The sequence below is a fragment of the Coniophora puteana genome, assembly GCF_000271625.1.
Source record: "Coniophora puteana RWD-64-598 SS2 unplaced genomic scaffold CONPUscaffold_19, whole genome shotgun sequence".
Lineage (NCBI taxonomy): Eukaryota > Fungi > Basidiomycota > Agaricomycetes > Boletales > Coniophoraceae > Coniophora > Coniophora puteana.
The window spans coordinates 613,932-634,824 of record NW_006913071.1 but is presented as its reverse complement, the minus strand read 5'-3'; the positions used below and the strand labels follow the sequence as shown (position 1 = coordinate 634,824).

At 54.2% G+C, this 20,893-nt stretch overlaps 5 protein-coding genes across 5 annotated transcripts; 2 read left to right on the top strand and 3 right to left on the bottom strand.

Annotated features, from left to right (window-relative positions):
* Positions 1-593: 593 nt before the first annotated feature.
* CONPUDRAFT_140450 (acid protease) lies at positions 594-3,425 on the bottom strand. Its single transcript, XM_007777100.1, has 5 exons — positions 2,630-3,425; positions 2,456-2,544; positions 2,343-2,402; positions 1,551-2,285; positions 594-1,496 (listed from the first exon to the last, which is right to left on the bottom strand). The coding sequence occupies exons 1-5, from the start codon at positions 2,866-2,868 to the stop codon at positions 895-897; spliced, it is 1,725 nt and encodes a 574-aa protein (XP_007775290.1). The 5' UTR covers positions 2,869-3,425; the 3' UTR covers positions 594-894.
* Positions 3,426-3,619: 194 nt separating this feature from the next.
* CONPUDRAFT_132926 (acid protease) lies at positions 3,620-6,090 on the top strand. Its single transcript, XM_007777099.1, has 7 exons — positions 3,620-3,898; positions 3,964-4,052; positions 4,120-4,179; positions 4,242-4,543; positions 4,600-4,974; positions 5,028-5,094; positions 5,154-6,090. Exons 1-7 carry the CDS (start codon positions 3,681-3,683, stop codon positions 5,639-5,641), a joined length of 1,599 nt encoding a protein of 532 aa, XP_007775289.1. The 5' UTR covers positions 3,620-3,680; the 3' UTR covers positions 5,642-6,090.
* Positions 6,091-6,123: 33 nt separating this feature from the next.
* On the bottom strand, positions 6,124-7,442 carry CONPUDRAFT_113263 (heme oxygenase-like protein). The gene is made up of 3 exons (XM_007777098.1): positions 7,267-7,442; positions 6,684-7,204; positions 6,124-6,613 (listed from the first exon to the last, which is right to left on the bottom strand). The coding sequence occupies exons 1-3, from the start codon at positions 7,434-7,436 to the stop codon at positions 6,333-6,335; spliced, it is 972 nt and encodes a 323-aa protein (XP_007775288.1). The 5' UTR covers positions 7,437-7,442; the 3' UTR covers positions 6,124-6,332.
* Positions 7,443-7,686: 244 nt separating this feature from the next.
* CONPUDRAFT_159987 (heme oxygenase-like protein) lies at positions 7,687-8,696 on the bottom strand (the record flags this gene model as incomplete). Its single annotated transcript, XM_007777097.1, has 3 exons — positions 7,687-7,916; positions 7,975-8,453; positions 8,518-8,696. 3 exons carry the CDS (start codon positions 8,694-8,696, stop codon positions 7,687-7,689), a joined length of 888 nt encoding a protein of 295 aa, XP_007775287.1.
* A 1,723-nt stretch (positions 8,697-10,419) lies between these two features.
* Positions 10,420-20,671, top strand: CONPUDRAFT_147674 (uncharacterized protein; the record flags this gene model as incomplete). Its single annotated transcript, XM_007777096.1, has 16 exons — positions 10,420-10,465; positions 10,584-10,652; positions 10,685-12,291; positions 12,343-13,897; positions 13,962-14,459; positions 14,788-14,933; positions 15,011-15,238; positions 15,632-15,799; positions 15,969-16,037; positions 16,082-16,116; positions 16,267-16,448; positions 16,784-19,227; positions 19,279-20,039; positions 20,073-20,566; positions 20,593-20,599; positions 20,623-20,671. The coding sequence occupies 16 exons, from the start codon at positions 10,420-10,422 to the stop codon at positions 20,669-20,671; spliced, it is 8,358 nt and encodes a 2,785-aa protein (XP_007775286.1).
* Between the last annotated feature and the right edge of the window lie 222 nt (positions 20,672-20,893).

The following is a 20,893-nucleotide window of genomic DNA, read 5'->3' as shown; positions in this document are numbered from 1 at the left end:
CTACTAACCGTTCGACTTCAGCGTTTCACGCTTCCACTCGGAGACTGGCTTGCCAAGCCAAGGCAAGCCGGCTAACGCTCTGATGGCACGGTCACCACACTATTATATGTTCCATCCAAGTGATGGGTTGAAGTTGGGGCGCTCAAGCGAGACGTAGTCCACGCGGTCTACCTCCGATGCAAGCCAATACTCTCCGTCAGTTACCGTCCAGAATACTCGCAACGTACACATGCAAACCGGGACGGCGAGCATACACACGTGGATCTCGCAGAGCCCAAACATGCTCTAGGCTCTGAGTCTTTGCGACCAAACTTGAACGGGATGTGGTTGAATGCGGCGTTTGGCGCGATCCCCACGACACCACCAACGTCTCGAGCGTCCTTTGCAAAGCGTCACGTCCGAAGACAAACTTGAGCTGCCCACGGGGGTCAAGAGACTATGAGGGTTGACTGTGAGCAAGATGTAAGGCCGCCGCTCGGGGAATTGGGATGAAAAGAACGAAAACTTAGCAATTGAGAAAAAGTCGCGAAAACTATACTGCACCGCCACCCCCTGATGGGTGACAGAGCTGACAGAGCGAGCGTCCAAGCTTTGCTGTTCTGAAATATCTTATGATAGCATCGCGAGCACAAGTAAGGACCGCTATAAGTAAGGTATGAGATAGTACAGGATATAAGTGTCGGGAATGAAGAGGGTAAGTAGAATATTTTAAATTGCGCGAAAGCAGAGTCCCTCGGGTAACTAGAGGTGGACGGCAAGTAAAACTCCAACAATATTGTGGAAGTGTTGAAGACGAGAGGGAGCATAAAGCAGACAGCGAAAACAAACAAGGAGAAATGACTGAGGTGCGTGACCGCCGATGGCATGTAGCAGGTCCATGAATCCCAAGATGGCTTAAGCCCGATGATCCCATGCCGTCGAATACTGCTGCTCCGCATACGCACCCGGCTGATACGCACCATAGCCCGGCTGCCCATAACTTTGCTGCCCATAACCCGGCTGATACCCCGTCGACGCCGGCGCCCCAGGCGCGATGCGCATCTCGTCCGCGCCCGCAGGCGACGGCTCGTTCAGCGGCCTATACATATCCGCATTCCCACCAGCACCGGCGGGACCAGCGCCGTAGCCCTGCCACGTCTGCGCGTAGCTCGCCTGCACAGGCGCCGTGTTCGTGCGGCGGCGTCTGCACAGGAACCAGAAGCAGAGCCCGACGAGGATGAGGCCGACGACGGCTGCTATGATTGCGCCGATGAGGACTTTGCTGAGCGTGGATTTGGACTTGGAGGATGAGGATTTGGACGAGGAAGAGGAGGTCGTGAAGAGGTCGGTGTCGTCGTCTGTGCTGGAGGGCTTCTCGCCCGCGCGGGCCTTTTTGAAGTCGGCGAGGGCCTCGGTGGCGTTTGTCAGGGGCAGGAGCTGGATATAGGAAGCGCCTTCCGAGGGCGTGCTGACGTCGGTGTATTTGCCAAAGTCGATGAGAAGGTATGCGTTGCGCACTAGGGACAATGCATAAGATACATCGTAAACGAGCAGAGGAGCAAAGGACTCACGGAACGCCATGCCAAGAATCATATCATACGTGACGATCCCGTCCGTCGTCCGATCAAACGAAAACGGCTGGAACGCGCCAAAACACAGATCACCCGCATTCGACATCACCTGGCTCGCCTCAAAGTTCAGATCCAGCGGATGAATCGGGAACTCGACCCCGCCAAAGTAAAACGACGCCTCAAAGTCCGCGTCGCACGGCAGCGTCCACACCTCCCCGAGCCCGCTCACGTTCTTCAGCGCGGAGCCCTGCACGGGCTTGTACAGCGCCTCCGCGACGTCGCTCGTCACCTGCGGGAATGTGAAGCCCGTGTCGAACACGACCGTCGCGTTCTTTGGGTGCTTCGAGTCCTTCACCTGGCTCGTGAGGGGGATGAACGTCCCGTCGGGGCCCTTGATCCCGTTCTCATCGAGGTAGGTCTGCCAGTGCAAAGGCTGGTCCTTGAAGTCGTCTGTGACTGCGATGTCGTGCTTGGGCGCGTCGAGGATCGCCTTGTGCGACGTGAGGACCTCGGCGATGGAGAGGTCGCCCGGGAAGGGCTCGTCAGGGTCGTCGGAGCGATTGAGCAGGATGGCGATGAAGTTGTCTGTGGACGAGTCCATCTTGAAGATGCGGTCGAGCGGAGGGTCGGCTTGTTCCTTGTTGCCAGCCGCATTGCGGATCTCGGAGCCCAGGGCGGGGCCGAGGCCAATGAGGCCGTCGACGCCGCTGAAGCCCTGAGCGTTGGGGGCATAGACTGGGTGGAAGTGAGGATTAGGGAAAGTTGGAATAAGATAGCGACGGTTGGGCTTACTGTAGTACTGGCTCGGGATGACGTAGTCGGCAAAGTGGAAGGTTGAAGAGTACACTTCACCTGGACAATGCTGTTAGTTATCCCTCTCATCAAGGAAGCAGACAATCACATACCGTCTGCACCACCAGACGCGTAGGACACCGACGCACTGACCTTTGTGTCCTGCGCATTGGAGATCTTCTTGGTCGTGAAAAGGTCCGAACTGCACGCATCGAAAGGACCGGGAGGATCAAGCATCAATCAGTCAGCCTCGTGTCTACTTACGTCTTCCAGGAGACACGCCTCACCTGCCGGTATCGATGAGGAGCGAGATCTGCTCACCACCGAGCGTCGTCGTGATCGTGTACTGCACATTCGTCTCCGCCGATACATTCGTCGCGCCGCTCATGGTCGCGCGACGCGCCAGCCCACTCGCGGGGACACCGGAGGCGCGCTTGCCAGACAAGGGCATGTGGACCGCGCTCGCAACATTGGCGAGGGCAGTGAGGCCGACGGCGGAGGAGGAGGCGAGGGTGGAGAGCTTCATCGCTGCAGCTGAGCGGTGAAGCACCAGAGAGAAATGAAGAGGGAGGGAGAGAAGGAGGGAGGAGACGAAGGTAAAGGAAGAGTGGACGGAAGGACAAAGGAAGGAGCTTTATAGATGTGGTGCCGAGGCTCTGGCGGGTCGCGATCAGCGCTCGATAGGTGATGGATCCAGGGACATGGGACTCCGGACGTTGAAGGGTTGCAACCAGAGGGCGTCTGTGCATTGTCAGATGCTTCCGACCTCATTCTGAGCGAGGTACAATAGGATCTTTGCACTTGGCAGCGAGACAGACGCCGTTCTGACCACACAAAGTGTTGTGAGCGACACAGGAAACTACGGAGGCTGTGTGTTTTCAGCGGCGACCATTTAAGCGCCCATGAGTCGAGGGAAGCACAGCAGCATGACGGGTGGCTATGCTATGTCTGGATAAAAAGTTCGTCCGTCTGTCATTGTATCCGCGAATGGCTGGGGAAGCGGGGACCGAGATTGCGATCGAAGGCGGAATGGCTTATCAGAAGGATTCCCCAGTGAGACAGTTGGGGGACGGAGGTTGAGGTAAATTGATGATGTTGGTGGAGTGGAGACTTTGTCTGGGCAATCGTGGGAAGGGAGTGCCTTGACTACAGCCGCCGGGGTAAAGCTCATTCACAGGCAGAGGCTGGTCGTCTCCCTCTGCATTGCATTCGCACCTTGACACTCCTCGCTCATTTTGTCGCTCACTCTTGTTATCTCCGTCATTCCCTCCGAATCCCTGTGCTCGTGTCTCGTGGTAACTCACTGACAGGCGCTCGCCGCTGCCCCACTCGCTCACTATGCGCTCACTTACTTCACTGCCACTCCTTTTCGCCCTCCTCGCAGACGCAGCCACGCTCCCCTTCCACGTCCACTCCCCCAACTCCTTCCTCCAGTCCCGCCAGTCCTCGACCTCCACCAATGGCACGATCCCCGTCGGCAACACCCAAAACTCCTTCTATTACAGCAACATCACGCTCGGTGGACGGACGATATCCGTCATGCTAGACACTGGCAGGTAACACGCGTCTTCAACCGCACTTTCTTTGCACCGTTGTGCTCACGCGACACGAATCCATGAAGCTCGGACCTCTGGGTGACCGGCTCCGTACCTAGCACGACAAACACCGGAAAGTCCGTCACGCTTTCGTATGCCGTAGGCCAGGCCAAAGGCACGTACATTATAATCCCCTGTGTCTGATTGTATAGAGCGCTAACCACATACGGACCCATAACCAGGCAACATCAACACCGCGACTTTCCAGTTCGGCGGGTACACCGTCAACGACCAAGCCTTCCGTGAGTCTCTCCATTCTCGTTCTTGCGCGAGCATACAAACAACCATGGACCGCGACCACCAGTCCTCGTCACCGACACCTCTTCCTTCTCCACCAACATCCACGCCGAGGGATACGATGGCCTACTCGGCCTCGGGCCCAACACCGGCTCCTCGATTTACAAGGAGCTCGACAACGCGTCGGGAAACAGCCCCATGAACCGCATCTTCCAGAACAACGCGTCAAATACGAACAACTACATCACGCTCCTGCTTAACAGGCAGAACGACCCCGCGAGCACGAATGTCACAGGCCAATTCACGATCGGGGAGATTGTACCCGGGTACGAGGCAATATCGAATATGCCGCAAGTGGCGATCGAGAAGGTGCGCTCGCCACACACCATTCTCGGGTCGAACCCGTAACCCCCACATGCGCGCAGGTATACAAGCTCACCGACCAAGACCAACACTGGCAAGTCCTCACCGACAAAGACAAGGGCATCATCGGGCCGGACGGGCAGCCCATCCAGGCCGACAGCATCGTGCCCAAGGCGCCCGACGGGCAGCTCGTCGCGGTGTTCGACTCGGGGTACACGCTCCCGCAGGTGCCGCGCGACGTCTCGGACGCGATCTACGGCCGCGTGCAGGGCGCGGAGTGGTCCGCGGCGTACGGCGCGTGGCTGATTCCGTGTGGGCAGCTGGTGAATATTACGATTAATATCGGGGGGAACGCGTATCCGGTGCATCCGCTTGATGCGAGCAGCAGTGATTTTGGGGTGACGTTTGCGAATGGGGGGACGGCGTGTCTCGGGACGGTGGGTAGTGGTTCTGGTTACGAGCGCTTTTTTGGCTGAGCTTTCTTTGAAAGTTTCAACCGGTCACGTCTGCGTTTAGCTTGCTCGGGGAGTACGATATGATCCTCGGGATGGCATTCCGTGCGTCCCTCTCCCTCCCTCTCTCCCATCCATTGCTAACCCAACGAACCCACACACAGTCCGCAACACCTACACGCTCATCAACTTCGGCTCCATGGTCTCCTCCGGATCCACCACCGCCCCCGCCTACGCGCAGCTCCTCAGCACCACCAACTGGGACCAAGCCGTGCAAGACTTCATCGCCGTCCGGCAGGGCGGGCAGAACCAGATCGGCGCGGCGCAGTACGCGCTGCTGCCCGCGGGGCAGGAACAGCACTCGCCCGAGAGCGCGGCGGAGAAGAAGGCGCACTACGAAGAGGAGGTGCTCAGCCGGTGGCCGTACATTCTCGCGGGGTGCATCGTGTTCGTCGTGCTCGTCGTCGGGCTGTGCGTGTGGCGCTGCTGCAAGCGCCGGAGAGCGCGCCGGGCGCGCGCCGCTGCGCAGGCTGGTGCGTCGACCGGCGGCGGCGGGGGGGCGGGGCGGAGGGGCGGAAGGCGCGTATGCGCAGCTGCACGAGTCGCAGAGTACGGCGGATCTGGCGATGACGCCTGTGAACCGCGGGTATAACAGCAGTAGTGGCAGCCACACGGGCGGGTACGACGAGCGCGCGTCGTCGTTCATGCCCCCGCCGTCGCCGTCGCCGTCGCCGTCACACTCGCCGTCGTTTATGGGGAACCCGCCGGCGTACCGCGCGTCGTACGATCTGCAGGGCGACCACAAGGGCTCGCTGTCGCCGCATAGTCCGGCGTATTGAGGTGGTAGTTTGCAATGCAATGTTTGGGGGGTTGTGTAAAGTAGCTACATGTCGCGCGTGCACTATATATATAATGTCTAGTATGGTAGAGTACTAGTGGACACTGGAGGGACTTTGCTGCCTGTTCATTTCCTTTCCTTTTGCTGTTTCTTTCTCGGTAGCTGGCTACGATTCGGAGAAGAGGTCCCGTAGATGACGCGCGCCGCGTGCGCATGCTGTGCTGTATCCTGCTGTCTCGTCGTCAATGCTGTTGCTTTCGGACTGCCCTCATAAGTAGGTGATCCAGACGGTAAGAGGAGGGTAAACGGATGCTCGGATTCGTGTGCAACGGGTATTATGAATACAGTGAAAGATTATATGAAACAACGATGCGTGTGTCTGTCAGTCGTACAAATAGCAAATTGCAAAGCTTGACCATGCGGTATCTGCCCAAAGCCCAAATATAAGAAAGCACACCGTATTACTAAATTTCTATCATCTCTGCCCTAACTACACGCCGCCGAACTACACGCCGCCGAAGAGCCAGTCCTCGAACGCCTTGTACTTGACGCTCCCGGCGGTGCCGGTGAAGCCAGTGACGACGAGGATGAAGTGGGCGAGGCTGGCGGCCATGATGAACGAGATGACGGTCGAGACGGAGACGAGCGGTGCTGATGAGCTGGGAGCTTTAGTGTTGTCGTAGACGACCTTGGGCGCGTCCTGGTCTTCCGCGGTGGGACCCTGGAGAGCGCTGAAGAGGCCCTCGTTGAGGCGGAACGCGAGGTTCGCTTCTTCGATGAGTACGGCTGTATCATCCACGGATGAGCAAAAACATCACATTCCAAAGTGTATATATGCAGTGCAAAATCACCCCACCTTTCACCTTCTGATCGCCTCCCACACTCTCGTCCAGCCGCCTCCTGAACTGCTCCTTGATCCGCCGCAGGTCGCTCGGCCCCGCGACAGCGTCGGGGCTCTCGAGCGTGCCGAAGCGGTAGAACGCGATCCCGCGCCCGTCGGCGCGGTCGAGCGCGTAGGCCTTGGTGATGCGCTGGCGGATGATCTGGCCGCCGCTGAGGTCGCCGAGGTAGCGCACGTACGCGTGGGCGAGCGCGCGCGGGGCGCTGAATGAGGAGGAGGACGAGGAGTCGGGGTCTGAGTAGCGGTTGATGCGGTTGATGTATTCGGTGAAGCCCGGTGGCGGCGAGGAGAGGAGAGCGGAGACGGTCGGATGGGAGAGCCAGGAGCGTGTCTGTGCTGAGGTTTCGTCGAGATGTAGGAGGTGCACGATGTCGGCTGCGATGGTGTCGGCGCGGGATACGACGGGCGCTAGTGGGGTCCAGACGGAGCTGACGAGAGGGTCCGATGCGTGCGCTTGTAAGCCGCGTTCGAGGGCGCTATGACGAGTGAAAGATTAGGTTGGAATTCACGAGAAATGAAGCGGAGACGGGAACGCAACTCGTATATATGCCAGAGCATGACCAAGAACCGAACGTACTCCTCCTTGGGGAGCTTGCCAGACGCGAGCCAGACGGCGCCCTGGGTGTTCTCGACGGACTCGTGTGCGCGCTTTGTGGACTCCCTGAGGAGGGTGGAGGCGGAGAGGGAGTAGTCGACTGCGATGACCATGGCGAGTCTGAGGGTGAGGGTATGAGAGAGAGAGCAGCAAGTGCTGTGAGGGAATGCGGGCGTCTTTTGGTGTTTGTTACCAGGTGCGGCTTCCTTGCGAGTTCAGGCTGCTCAATGGCGAACACAAGATAAAAATACTCGTACATTAGGTAACATCTTATCAGATAACACACTAGATCCATCAGGCACAGTTCAGTCCCAATCTATGCACTCGGAACGTTGCCTGTCTTCCCTTTAAATTTCCTATCTCTTACTGCCCTCGTCCTCCGCCGTATAGATAGTGCGCCAGCCCAGCGGCCCCGATAATCGATGCCAACACCACAAGCGTCTTCACAGACTTGTTTGATGAGGCACCGCCGCGTACGATATTATATGCACCACGACCAGGAACGTACACACATTCGTACGCAGGTCCCTTGAGCGTCGAGAGGAGCCCCTCGTTCAACACGAACGCCAATTTGGACTCCTCAGCAAGCGCAACTACCGCCAAAATCCCGTCAGCACTCTCACGCACCGCAGCTCGACGGGGCGAACTCACCCTTCAGCTCAACGTCTCCACCCACAGCCCCGTCCAGCCTCTCCCTCCAAAACTCCTTGAGCACCTTCACCTCGTTCGCGCTCGCCGGTGCATCCCTGTTCAACGCCCGGAACGCATACAGCTGCAACCCATCGCCGTCTTCCCTGTCCAGACCGTACGCCTTGGCCACGTTCTTCCGTATAATTTGCCCACCACTAAGGTCGCCGAGATAGCGCGCATACGCATGCGCAACCAGCAAGCGCGGATGCTCCGCGCAGAGGTACTTGATGCGCGCCGTGTACTCGATCAGCACCTGCGGGGGCGCGGCGAGGATGCCCGCGACCATCGGGTGCGCGCGCCATGCGCCTTCTGCGGTGGCCGTGTTGAGCAGGAAGCCGATGTCGGCTGCGACGTGGTCCGCGCGGGAGAAGATGGCGGGCACGTATACCGGCCTGATTACCGGGTCGTTCGCGTGCGCGGCGAGGCTGCGTTCGAGCTCGCTGTCGTCGATGATGCATTAGTGCCGTGCGTCATTTGCTTCGTGAGAGGGAGGCGGAGGCTCACTCGTAGACGTGCCACAGCAAGACGAGGTAGTGCGCGTACTCCTCCTTTGCGAGCTGTCCGCCCGCCAACCAGCGCGCACCCTGCGCCGAACCTACCCTCTCATGCGACGCGCGTGTTGCTTCGCGCACGTATACGGACGCGGGCTGGGAGGCCTCGATAGAAGTGCTGTTAGTAGCCATGAGCTCGAGGGTGGATCGGTAAGGTGCAAGTTAATGAAGACGCAGAAACCATCAGGTTTTTATGTCAATCGAATGTATGTCGACGCGCAAGCGAGTATAATTGGTACGTCTGTGTCCGCACACATTATTCTCCGGTTTTAATGAATGACGAGACAAGCTAAGCCACACACAGGGACGTAGCTGTCAAGTGAACCGAATACGACGTGGCTGTCAGGTGGACCGAATACGACGGGGTTTCTTTCTACACATCCGGGGAGGGAGATAGGTCCCTGTAATGAGGGGTGGGCAGCGTGTCAGCTCAAGACGGCTTAAGACGCCAATGTTGACGTTGAGTAGTGCTGGCTCGAGCAGGTACCCATATAAGCGCGACGTTTCGGCTATTGTTCCAAGCGCCGTGTTATTGTGTCCTCCGAAACGAATAAGATCCGCCTCCTGGCCGGGTTGGGGTCGGTCCTGGTCAATCTCCAGGTCGCCACACCTGGGATTCCGCCATACTTTCGGTCCTCTGCGATAACAGAGGAGTATACTTCACTTTCGTGCTCGTAGCTCTGACGGCGGGATACGGGAGAAAAATCGAGCAAGGATGTAGCCAATGTCAGTGGACATCGAGTTCTAAGATACCCGTATATATCCGATGTCCGCTGAACTTGTGGGTGCTGATCAGATCCATTAAACATACAAGGTTTCTATGTTGGTCTAAACATCGACCTACTGCTGTGCTCTCCCTAAGGTGGCCAGACATTCGCGGCAACATGCGGCGAGTGCAGGTCTTTCTGCATATGTCATATTCTACATATGCATCTTGGATGACAACAAGATGCGTTCTAGGTACGGTTCATCGGTAGCGGACATAGAAATACCGGGGTCCTGCGTCAGCACATCCCAAGCACGAAGGACACTTTTCGTTGGATACGCTAACGATTACTGGCGGTGGCCCGTCGGAGGAATTGGAGGCAATGGAATTTCATTGCCTTTATGTCCTAACAAAGGTTTTCCGACCTGGTAAACTAGTGTTCTGGTCTCAAATCCTAATTCGTCTTGTCGTCAGAGCCAAAAGCACACCAGTTTCCGCGTCAGGGAAGTAATTAACAGCGACTGATGCCACCGTGGCCGTGTCCCGATATTAATGCCCATCTGAAGGCGCTCGAGCACTCACATGCGCCTCGCCGCATGTACACTGCCCGTCCCATACAGAGAACTTCGAGTAGAACACGACGGATTCTGAACCTGCTGTACTAGGACCGAGGTTGTTTTGGTCAATCGCTCCTTCTAGAAGAGGGAACTTACCACACGCCCTGCTCACCTTATACAAAGAAACTTCGGTCAAACACACTGGGTTCTTCCTGTAATCCTTCGATTGCTGTATCGCATGCACTGCCCGCTCCATACGGAAACTCCGAGTCGAACACGATGTATTTCTGTTTCAGGCTCATGCATCTTGAATGATGCTAGCTACAGCTTGAAATTGAAGTATACCTTCGACTGCTGCAGTAGTACCGAGATTATCCTGGCCTGTTCTGCCTTCTCGAGGAAAATCGGCGAGAGTACTAGCCATCCCTGGACCACCAATGGTACCAAGGCGTGTACACCCGTTTCTTCCTTACAAAGGATGACGCGAGAAGGCGACGCGAGAGGGTACTGAGTACGCAGACTCGGAGAAGCGTTGAATGTCTACGACGCCGTCCGTTCTTCTGAATTAACCGTCTGTGAACCTTGACTGACCATGCTCTACAGCAAACTCAACTTTAATACTTACTCAGCAGCTTGCTGTATTCGTGACCTATTGATGTAACCTTAGCCGCGCTAACAGCAACCTTCCGGAGTGCACATAGATGAACAGCCTCCCAGCGCCTAAGCATGTCTTAAATTGAGCGCACTATCGATCAGCGCGTTATCGGTCAACACCCTTGGTCGTTATCCGCCTAGCACAAACCAAAAAGCGTTTCAAACAAAACAGTGAGTGGACATACGTGTCTATACACGCACAGACGCTGTTCAGACTTACAGTCCTCACGTAGTGAACGATGACGATTGGTGGAAGCTGTTGTCAGACAACATCCCTGTTGAAGCGTTTACCGGCAGATTTGCCCATCATCCTCTCGACGATACACAGAAGACGTTGTTAACCGCATTAAAACAACGTTTAGACGAGAGATGTAACAGCATCGTTTGGCTCCATGACGCTAGTGAAGACGCTTCATCCACACGAGCGGTGATCCTTGCTTTGATGAAAGAGCTGAACAAGAAGAATCGCGTGGGCGGAAGATTCGTTTGTTGCCTAAACGATATTAGACGACAGTCCCTGGACCGGATCTTTCCCACGATCGCTTACCAACTTGGCAGACGGGAACCCTCATCGCGGGAGTTAATAGTGAGAGAACTCAAACGAGATCCCGCTTTACTTGAAGCCGCATGCTCCTACAACGATCAAATCAGGCCTCTCTTTCATGAGCCCGTCAGGGGCTTAAAATTCACGTGGACAAAGGACGACGCTGAGAACAACGTCGACACAACGACACGCGCGTTTCTCTTCGACAGGCTCGACCACTGCTGCCCTCCCGAAGAGTATATCTATATCGTCGACTTTCTCGAGCTCTTAGTGGACACCCTCCATCTGGATCCCGATATTCCAAACTTCCACTTGTTCTTCATTACCGGACGAGGCTTTTCTCTACAGGAGGTTGAAGACGTTTTCAAAGCACCTTATGTCACGAGCACCGTTGAAACCTCCAACATAGCGAATGCGCCGCCCATAATCCTGCGGTCTTTCCGAGTTGAACATCGTTCAGACCCTCCTTCGCCTCCTTCGCCTCGAGATGATGACGACCAGCAGGACGGAGGGGGAAATGGTGGCGACATGGGGCCAGATGAAGGCAGCGGCGTGGACAGAGGAAGCAGGGGTGGGAATGGAGGTGACCACAGGGGAGGCAACGGCGGGTACGATGGAGGCAATGGCGGGGACAGAAGAGGCTTAGGCAGGAACGAAGGAGGTAGTAACGACGGGGTTGAAGCCGCCAGGGACGAAGGAAGCAAAGGGAGAAGCTTTGACGGAGGGGGCGACCGAGATACGCAAGGCGACAAGGCTTCTACGCGAGCCCACAGAACCCATTCCTCACCTCTGAATTCCCCAATGTCGGTTTCTCCAGTTTCGTACTCTCCCATGGCCCACTCTCCAATGTCGCAAACACCGGCGTCACCCTCCGAGTCCGCATATGTGTCACGGAGGGAGCCTTCCCCGAACGTCTACATGAATGACGATCAGGATGGTGAGAATTCCCATGAGATGCTGGCCCTGCAATGCCTGGACTACATGAACTACAGGCTTTGGAGGAACCCCTTCAGCTTGAACGCCCAGGAAAATGCTGGTGGACCTGATCATCGTATCGACATAGGAGAAGACGAGTCGTTGTACTATGCCTGCGTCCACTGGGCGGACCACCTCTCCCAAGCAGATTGGACTCGGTTGGGAGATCTTCGCCCCTCAGCGGGACTATTTTTTAAATACCGACTTCTTTACTGGGTCGAGTTTATGATCGCTGCAGACGAGTTACCTGCCATACCAACGATGCTTCGTGCTGCATCTATGGCGATCGAGGTGAGATTGACACTGCGTTGCACGTTACGCTGTCGACTAATCATCCGCTAGAGCTCTCATTGGAACGAGAATGCACGTTGTCGTCTCAAACAACTTTGCTACGACGTCGAGAGAGTCGTTCTAGAACTTGGAAACAACTCGGCCCGCCATTCACTCCCGCTGGATTTACCTCGCGCGGCGCTTCCATTCGCCCCAATCAACAGCGAACTCCGTAGATCCTCTCGCCTCGTTATTTCTCACTATGAGCCGAGAATAAAAGTGCATAACCTCAGACAACATTGGTCCCCTCATGTCCTCACTATCAATGTCGCCGCGTCCTCGCCTTACCATACTGTGTCCCAAAGTAGCTCCACAGAGCTTGTCGGTACTGCTGTCTCTCCTGATGGCACTCGGGCGGTTTCTTGGGAGCAGAACGGGCGCTTGCGTCTATGGGACGTCTTCTCTGGTTGCCTGCTCGAATCACGTAAATTTTCAGCCCTGTTCACTCCCTCGTGTCATCACGGAAGGCCCATTCATTCCCATAACATCATTACATTCTCATCCGACGGAAGATATATCCTCGTGAACTCAAGTCCGCAACTCTTCTTGTGGGACGTTGTCAACTTTGGGAAGGATCGGCCTCTGATTCTGACCATCGGCGACGGGCAAGTTCTTTCCTCCTCAATAAGCATCACGAAGGAGGAGGGTATACTGGTGGCAATAGGAAGCAGCTCGGCGATATCAACTTGGCGACGAACGTCGAGGTTGGAGTGGGAAATAATTCAAACGCGACTCACTTCTGCCTGTACGATTGCTGTCTCCATTTCTCCATGTGGACGATGGATCCTATCTTCTGAGTGCAACAGTAGCACAACACGTCTTTGGGACTCAGGCGGCCTCTTAAATCTCAAGAGTATTGAGATTCCCGTTCATTCTTCGAAATTGCCTCCAGACTCGCTCATTTGTCACCTATTCGCCAGCGAGTATGCCATTGTACTTTGGTCATCTGGACAAGATCATTGGCTTTCTACGACTCCTTTGAGAGCACTACAAACTCTCGAAGGTGTACTCGACGGTAAACTAACCACCCCTTCTCTTGTGGAAAGCGAGTCCCATGTAGAGGGTGCGTCAAACTCCACCATTGAGCTTCCCTTCAAGGTCAAGGTTAAGCCTATCTATGTGGGAGATCGTCTTACAGCAATCGAGATTGATGGGCAATTCTACGCCCCGAACGGCCTCCTTCTGGGCGCACGGCCTGTATCACTTGCAAAGCCGCTTTCATGTGGCTCCTATGCACGTGTTGCTAGCATATCTGAGGACAAGTGTTCCCTCTGTTTGTGGGATCCCTCAATTCCCACTGACCTGGCTTCCGAATTAGATGGGGTACGATACCTCCATCCAGTCATCCAATCACCGTCATCATCACTTCCATCATCGCCCCTTCAATCATCTTCAATGGCGACAAAACCTCGGACACCAGGGCCGATAGGCGTAGAAGAACCGCCATTTTCTCCTAGTTTGTTCCCGTCTCCCCAGCTTAAGCCTCAGCAACCCCCATCGTCGACACCAAGGTCGGGCCCCTCGTCTACATTCCTTGCCATGCATGGACAAAAAACGGACTGGCCGTGTACGTTTCTTGTTAGACTAAATATAGGTTAACAGTTGTTGACGAGGACTACTGATTTGGATAGACAACGAGGAAGAAGATGACACAGACATAGAGGAAGACGTTGACACGACCGCTTCACAATGCTCCACGGGATCACAAGCCATCAGTCCATATCTGCAGCAGGGGCACCCAGGACCAACGTGGTCCCAGCTTGTTAATTCTTTAAATTACCCCAGCATCCTTCACACAGCATCGAAGGATGGGCGGGATGAAGATGAGATAAATAGCGTAGATTCAAACAATGGAGGAAAAAACAAAGTCTCCGCCACATCTAGCAGCCGCCAGGACACTCAACAGACGTGGCCCGCATCCTACTCATCCCCAGATTACGTCTCCTCTCCATCCGGTCCCTCCGGGATCAGCCCAAGTGACCTCTCAGCCCCTCTTGCCTTCACTCAACGACATCATCCGAATCCGACTCTACCTCAGGCTCTGGCTCGGCTCTCTCCCAGCGTCTCGCCCATCAACGCGCTAAAGATGATGGGCAATGACCTGCACGAGAACGATCCTCAGAGCCAGAGTGTGTACCGGTGCGATTTATGCCCTTTCACAGCTAAACAAAAGCGAAATCTGGAGGCGCACACGAATTACCCGGAGCCGCACATGTGCGAGAAGTGTCACGTTGCGTTCGGGGACCGTTCTTCATTGTTACGGCACAATAAGGCCAGGCACGACTTTTCAAAAAAAAAGCTTTAGTTTAACTGGAGATAGCAAGATAAAGGCGGAGCCGGAGGTACCTGGAGACATGGACGGGGACTTCATACCGCAAAATCGCCTCTCGTAACAACTCACCTCCCCTCTCACTCCAGACCGCCAATACCAACATCCCTGACTGCAACCCATACCAGTTTCCACGCCTGTGGGTAGGCCTGAGAATCATCCCCAGGGTACAGACTTGATTAAGATTTGCGGACCGCTTCAAGAGACCGCATCCAGCCCGACAATATGCAGCTCCCCCTCTAGTTTGGCGGAAATGGGCCAATGCTCGTCACACGTACGGGCAAATGGGCCACCGAATGCAACCCCCTGCCGCTAGTAGTAGATCGAGTTTTTTTATTACTAGTGCTGTAGTTTTACGATCAGAAGTTCGTCCGAGTATTCGCCATGGCTGATGAATATACTTTCCCCGTGGATTCACTATATAGAGAAGCAGAATCAACTGTAATTATCAGTAAGAGCTTGGATAATGTCAATGTGTCCGAGTCAATTGTACAGCAGAAGCTGAGCCACTCAACTGCCCTTGTCACCCGATTCTTCGCGGATGAAGCCCTGCGTTGTTCCGAAGGAGCGCTGTCGCAAGTGCGTCTGATATTGGTGCATATATTGATACGGCTTTGTGGTTTTTCGCGGACACGGAAAGTGCTCGTGAAGATCAAGTCGTTTTGCTCTCGCAGTCACTGGAACCTAGGATCCTCAATGAGCATACTTGCCTTCCAATGTCGAGTGTGGACTAGCGCTGCAAGTCGTTGAAGCTCGAGCTCGGCCCAGCTTTTTTTCGTTCATTCATCTGGTCCCAGCGACGTGAAAGTGATGCTTGGCGCACTTCAGCCTGCCAAGTTAAACGTTGTGGAATGTGAGCTTCAACTAGCAATTTCAAGTAATGATAGTCTGCAATAGTTAGCTGTGGGCCTGCATCGACGCAAACCTTGTGTCCCGCAATATTTGACACTGGCACTTATATGACGCGCACAGGAATACACAGCCACGGGCACCGTAACATACGATGGAGGAACCGTTAGCTTCAAACGAGAGTTCCTAGCTCTCCCTTGGTGCTCAGAATATGGGGCGAAACTCACCTTGACTTCGACACTCGTGACACCCTCTCGCTTGCCGACATCTACCACACCACGAATGGAGAGGGTGAGTCCGTGCGCCATCACCACTGCGACAAACCCTAAGGTCTTCAGTTGGAGACTATGTCCGCTGCTGGTGGTAGATTGATGAACTCGGAGGAAGAATATGTTGAATCCCGGAGCTCAGAGCGAGTTGATGCCTGTCGCCCTGGAGCGTGCATGGTACTCCGGATTAGTCTTCTACTCCGATTGCTGACGAGGTTGAAGTTATTGCCGTGCTATCGAGGCTGATTTTGGGGAAGACGGTAAATCTGTAGTGCAGTGATAACGAGTGCGCGCGTGTATTGAGGGATTGAAACGAGAAACGAGAAGTGGGACTGGATGGTACGACACCAGTGGATACCATCGAACTTGCTATACATCCAACACCCTCGTCTTCCTGACTCAACCTAACTCGACTTACACTCATGACGCCAGCGAAATACCAATGCAGTAGTATTGGCCCTAATAGCTATATCTTTGCCTTCGTAACAGGCTTTTCAGGCGTGATTCCGCTCGACTTGTGCGGGCGATGACTCGGAGCACGACATGGTGCAATACCGATGGACGTGTGACGGTTGACAACGTTGACGCCGCGTTTCACGAGACAGAGAAAAAGGATGACATTGTTGCGAGACGCAGTGGCTGGGACTGTGAAGGGTCGAGGACGAGGACAGGTGCATGTGTATGGTCAGAGGACGGAAATACCTCGGCTGGCAACCGCACCCAATCGGATTGAGCCGGCGAAGCGTGGGGATAGGAGACTATTATTGCAGGAATGCACTTATACAGCATGCTCGCAACGTTAACGCGAGCAGCTCATATCAAGAACGACTATCATCTGATATAGGGTCTGCCTAGGGGAGACTAGAGCATCCCTCGTTGGTGAGCCGTCATATCTGTTGGCTTGTGACACCCTGCATTGGCTATGGGTTCCTCGACATCAAGTAAGTGAAATCGTCAATGGGTTCGTTGCAGAAAACTCATATCTGAACATTGTCATGAACTGCAGTGAACGATGACGCCGTATGGAAGGTTTTGTCTGAACACATCCCTGTCGACGCTTTCAGCGTTCGTTATTCTACCAAACGACGTCAGAATCATGATGGACACCACAAAGCCTTGCTCGAGGACATCTTGAGACGCCTAACCGAGAGATGTCGTAGCGTCATCTGGCTTTGTACTAATGCCAACAATACGACTGCCCATTCGACAGCAGTAGCTCCCTCCACTACATTAGTGGCCCATTCCGTGGCTATTCAGCTGGCGAAGGAAAACAGTTTAGGTGGGAGATTCGTTTGTTCATCCCAAGACCCCAAGCGTCAAGCGTTGAACCACTTCTCTCCGACAATTGCCTATCAACTTGGGACACCGCCGAATCATTGGTCTACGAGAAACTTGCTGGTACAGACTCTCAGACGAGATCCCGCGTTGCTTCACCCCAAGTGTTCTTTTGACGATCAAATTGGTCCTCTTTTCCATAAGCCTGTAAGGAGTCTCAAAAACGTATGGAACCAAGCGAAACCTCGAGTGTTCGTCTTCGATAGGATCGACGAATGTTGTCCTCCTGAGGAGTATGATAGCATCGTTGACTTCTTCGACCTTCTGGTGGACATTCTTCATTTAGACGATGGCATTCCAGATTTTCACCTTTTCTTCGCTAGTGGACCCAAGTTTTCTTTAGAGCAAGTTCGTGAACTCTTCAGTGGCCCCTCCACTTCCTACAACCTCCAAATTACCGACACCGGACCAGACTCGTCTATGAGTCTCGTATCTTTCCAACTTCGCTCGCCACCCCATGTTTCGCCGCCTCATCCGCTACTCGCTTTATCACCACCCGATCTGTCGGCTTCTCAGCCCAGCTCTCCGTCAACAATCCCTTCGACTTTGTCATCCTGGCAACTTGAAACCTCTTTCCATTATGGCAACAATTCTTCCAGGTCCCCATCGTCAGGGCCTTCATCTCCCCACCCACGCATTCGGCCTCAGTCACGTTCTCAGTCGCCTTCGAGCCCTTTACCCTCGTTGTCTCACTTTTCTCAGCCGATTCATAAACGCGCCAGGTCACAATCATTGAACTCTGCTTCTTCCCGTCCACGTAAGCGAGTCCGGTTGCGCTCTCAAACACGTTCTCCGACTCCGTCCCAATCGTCAGAACTAGACTACTCGCTTGCTCCGACACTGAGTATACGACATTCCCCACCTAGTCGTAGAAATTCGCCGGCTTTCTATTCTTCCATGCCGTTGCCAGATTTAGGTCATCCGACTCACTATGCAATGACTACCGTACGGGAATTCTCCCCCAGACCGTGGCGTTATTCGTCTCTGCCCGCATCATACAATTATCCGTCTTTCCGATTCGACCAATTTGAATCACCCAGTTCAATGCATTCGCCGTCCCCGACCCGATCATCAGGCTACACGTCTTCCAGTTTGCTTGACCAGTTTGAACCATCGAACTCAAGGCATTCTCCGTCTCCATCCCAGTCATCAGACTACACACCTCTCTATTTTATTGATCAGCTTGAATCACCCAGCCCAAGGCAGTCGCCACCTTCAAGGTCGTCCCCATCGTCGGAGTCGAACCATCCCCTTCCGCACGCAATGCTTGACTCACAATACTTCTCACCCCGACCAGAACGCTCTCCGTCTCCGTCTCAATTACTCAGCGATTCGTCATTTCACCCATGGAACACTGAGGTACCCTATGACACACAAATGTCTTCAGCCTTTACGTTCTCGTCTTCTCATGAGACGACCCAGACTTCCAGGTTTCAGTCACCAGAGTCTGGTTCCTCTCCTCCACCGTCCTCGCCGATTCACTTGGCTTCGCCTTCTCATGACACGGCCCAGAGTACCAGGTCTCAGTCATCAGACTCTAGTCCCTCCTCTCCACTGCCTTCTCCAACTCGCTCCTTTTTGCCGTCTCATGACACAAACCAGTACTACAGGTCCTTTCAGACGCCTCCGCCAGTTCTATTTCTCCCTTCGTCAAGCCCTCTGTTGCCCCGCAGGCATGATGCACTGACACGGGATCCCTACAGGCGCGACTGCAAAGTGTTCACGAATGACGTCTATCCCGAGGAAGGACATGCAGACGGACAAGATTTTCACAATAAAGCAGCTTTGCAGAGCATGGAGTATATGAGTTACAAGCTTCGGCACGATGGTTTCTGTTCTCAACAGTCGGGTGATCCGGGAACAAACGACAACGCTATTCATCCACATATGGTGGCGAATGACGAAGACATGAACCCTTCGTCTGCTTTGTATAAATGCTGCGTCCATTGGGCTTACCATCTTTCTTGGTCGGACTGGACTTTCTCGAAAGAATTTCACGCAATAGTAGGCGCTTTTCTGAAATACCGACTTCTACTCTGGGCCGACTTCATGGTCGCTGTAGACCAAGTGGCCGCCGTTCCAACCATGCTCCGCACAGCATCCGTGGCAGTCGAGGTGAGTCAGGCGTGAACTACTTCAACTAGCAAGCGTCTAATGATTTAACAGAATTCTCGTTGGAGTGCAAAGCGGCGTGGTCAAATCCAGCAACTTATGTACGACGTTGAGAGGGCTGTTCTAGAGCACCGATCTTCTGGCAGCTCAGCAAGTCTAAGTGATTCTTCAATCGCTCTTGCGCCTCGTAACAGTGAACTTCGCCGATCTTTCCGTGTTCTTATCGCAGACAACGAGCTCAAAGTGTCACATGCAGTGAGGCCGCGTTGGCCAGCTCGCGTTCTCACCATCGATGTCATGTCTTCCTTGCCTTCTAACCATGAACAGGCCGAAGGTGACGCTCGTCTCCGCGTCATTGGCATTGCGGTTTCTTCCGATGGCACGCGGCTAGTATCATGGGAGGAAAGCGGTTGCCTGCACCTGTGGGACATTATCACTGGACATCTTGTCTCATCATCGCGCTTTCAAGCTCCATTCACTTCCGCGTGCTCTCATAATAAACCCATAAACTACGAAGCTGCCATCAGCTTCTCCAGTGACAGTGACCTCATCCTTCTGACGTCCCATTTAAGCGTTTTCTTGTGGAGCCTCCGGGATAACGATGATTCTCAGGATTCTTCGTTTACCCTGAGTAGCGAAGATGGACCAGCACTTTGTTCTGCATTGGAAATCGAACATTTCCACGGTTCCACCTTCATAGTCGTAGGGAGAGCGCATGGAATCTCAACGTGGAAACAAACAAGAGATATGGCTTGGGTGTCCTTGCATTCACAGTCAACCCCGTTCTGCACGACGGCGGTATCCGTGTCGTCTTGGTGTGAACATATAATGTCTTCTACTTGTGACAGCCTTATCGTGCACCTTCGGAAGGCGGATGACCTGACGGTCATCCACAGCTTCCCCACTGTCCCCCCAAGCTCGCCGCTGAGCTCCCTTCTCTGTCACATGTTCTGTGATGACTATGCCCTCGCTCTATGGTCAACTCACCGGCGACAAGAGAGGTGGCTTTCTGCACTTCCCATGTGTACTTCCCGATCAGTCTCATTCGAAGGGACTTTGACCAACTCGTCTGGATATATGGCAGGCGATGCTGCAGTTGGGTCTAAATCTCGATCTAGCATGAGATTTCCCTTCCAGGTCAACCCCGTATACGTCGACAATCGGCTCGTTGCACTAGAGTTTGACGGCTCTCTTTACTCTAGGAGCGGAGCTATGATACTGAATACGGGGTTGGCACCTGAAAGTCCGCTCTCAGCTGGCTCGTATGAACGGGTGGCAACCTTATCTGAAGACCGATATCATATCTATGTTTGGGATCCTTCCATCCTGGCCAAAACCCATGGTTTGTCCACTTTCTCAGCTCTACAGATGCTTTGTGAGCTCACGTCTTTATACAAGTTCGTTCGGATACGGAATCGACGATGTCTCCCTTCCTGGGGTTTATTGATCTGCCACCTAACGTATCCCCCGCAGACTCGCCAACCACATCCCATTATATCTCCTCTCTTCCAGAATTTTATTTTGCACACTAGTTACCCCCTGGCGTTGATGGCCCCTTTTCTTGACTGGTAGAGCATGCGAATCAAATGTAGGAAATGTTAGTAAATATATGGGAACTATGGCTGGTAGTACAAACAATGTAGGATACAAATCACAACATACAAACCAA

Coding starts and splice junctions, on each gene's coding strand:
- CONPUDRAFT_140450 (XM_007777100.1), bottom strand. CDS start 2,868: ATGAAGCTCTCCACCCTCGCCTCCTCCTCCGCCGTCGGCCTCACTGCC. Junction 2,403..2,455: donor CGCGTCTGGTGGTGCAGACG/GTATGTGATTGT, acceptor AGCATTGTCCAG/GTGAAGTGTACTCTTCAACC. Junction 1,497..1,550: donor GATTCTTGGCATGGCGTTCC/GTGAGTCCTTTG, acceptor CATTGTCCCTAG/TGCGCAACGCATACCTTCTC.
- CONPUDRAFT_113263 (XM_007777098.1), bottom strand. CDS start 7,436: ATGGTCATCGCAGTCGACTACTCCCTCTCCGCCTCCACCCTCCTCAGG. Junction 7,205..7,266: donor ATGCTCTGGCATATATACGA/GTTGCGTTCCCG, acceptor CACTCGTCATAG/CGCCCTCGAACGCGGCTTAC. Junction 6,614..6,683: donor AGGCGATCAGAAGGTGAAAG/GTGGGGTGATTT, acceptor TGGATGATACAG/CCGTACTCATCGAAGAAGCG.
- CONPUDRAFT_132926 (XM_007777099.1), top strand. CDS start 3,681: ATGCGCTCACTTACTTCACTGCCACTCCTTTTCGCCCTCCTCGCAGAC. Junction 4,053..4,119: donor TGCCGTAGGCCAGGCCAAAG/GCACGTACATTA, acceptor ACCCATAACCAG/GCAACATCAACACCGCGACT. Junction 4,975..5,027: donor GGACGGCGTGTCTCGGGACG/GTGGGTAGTGGT, acceptor TTTCTTTGAAAG/TTTCAACCGGTCACGTCTGC.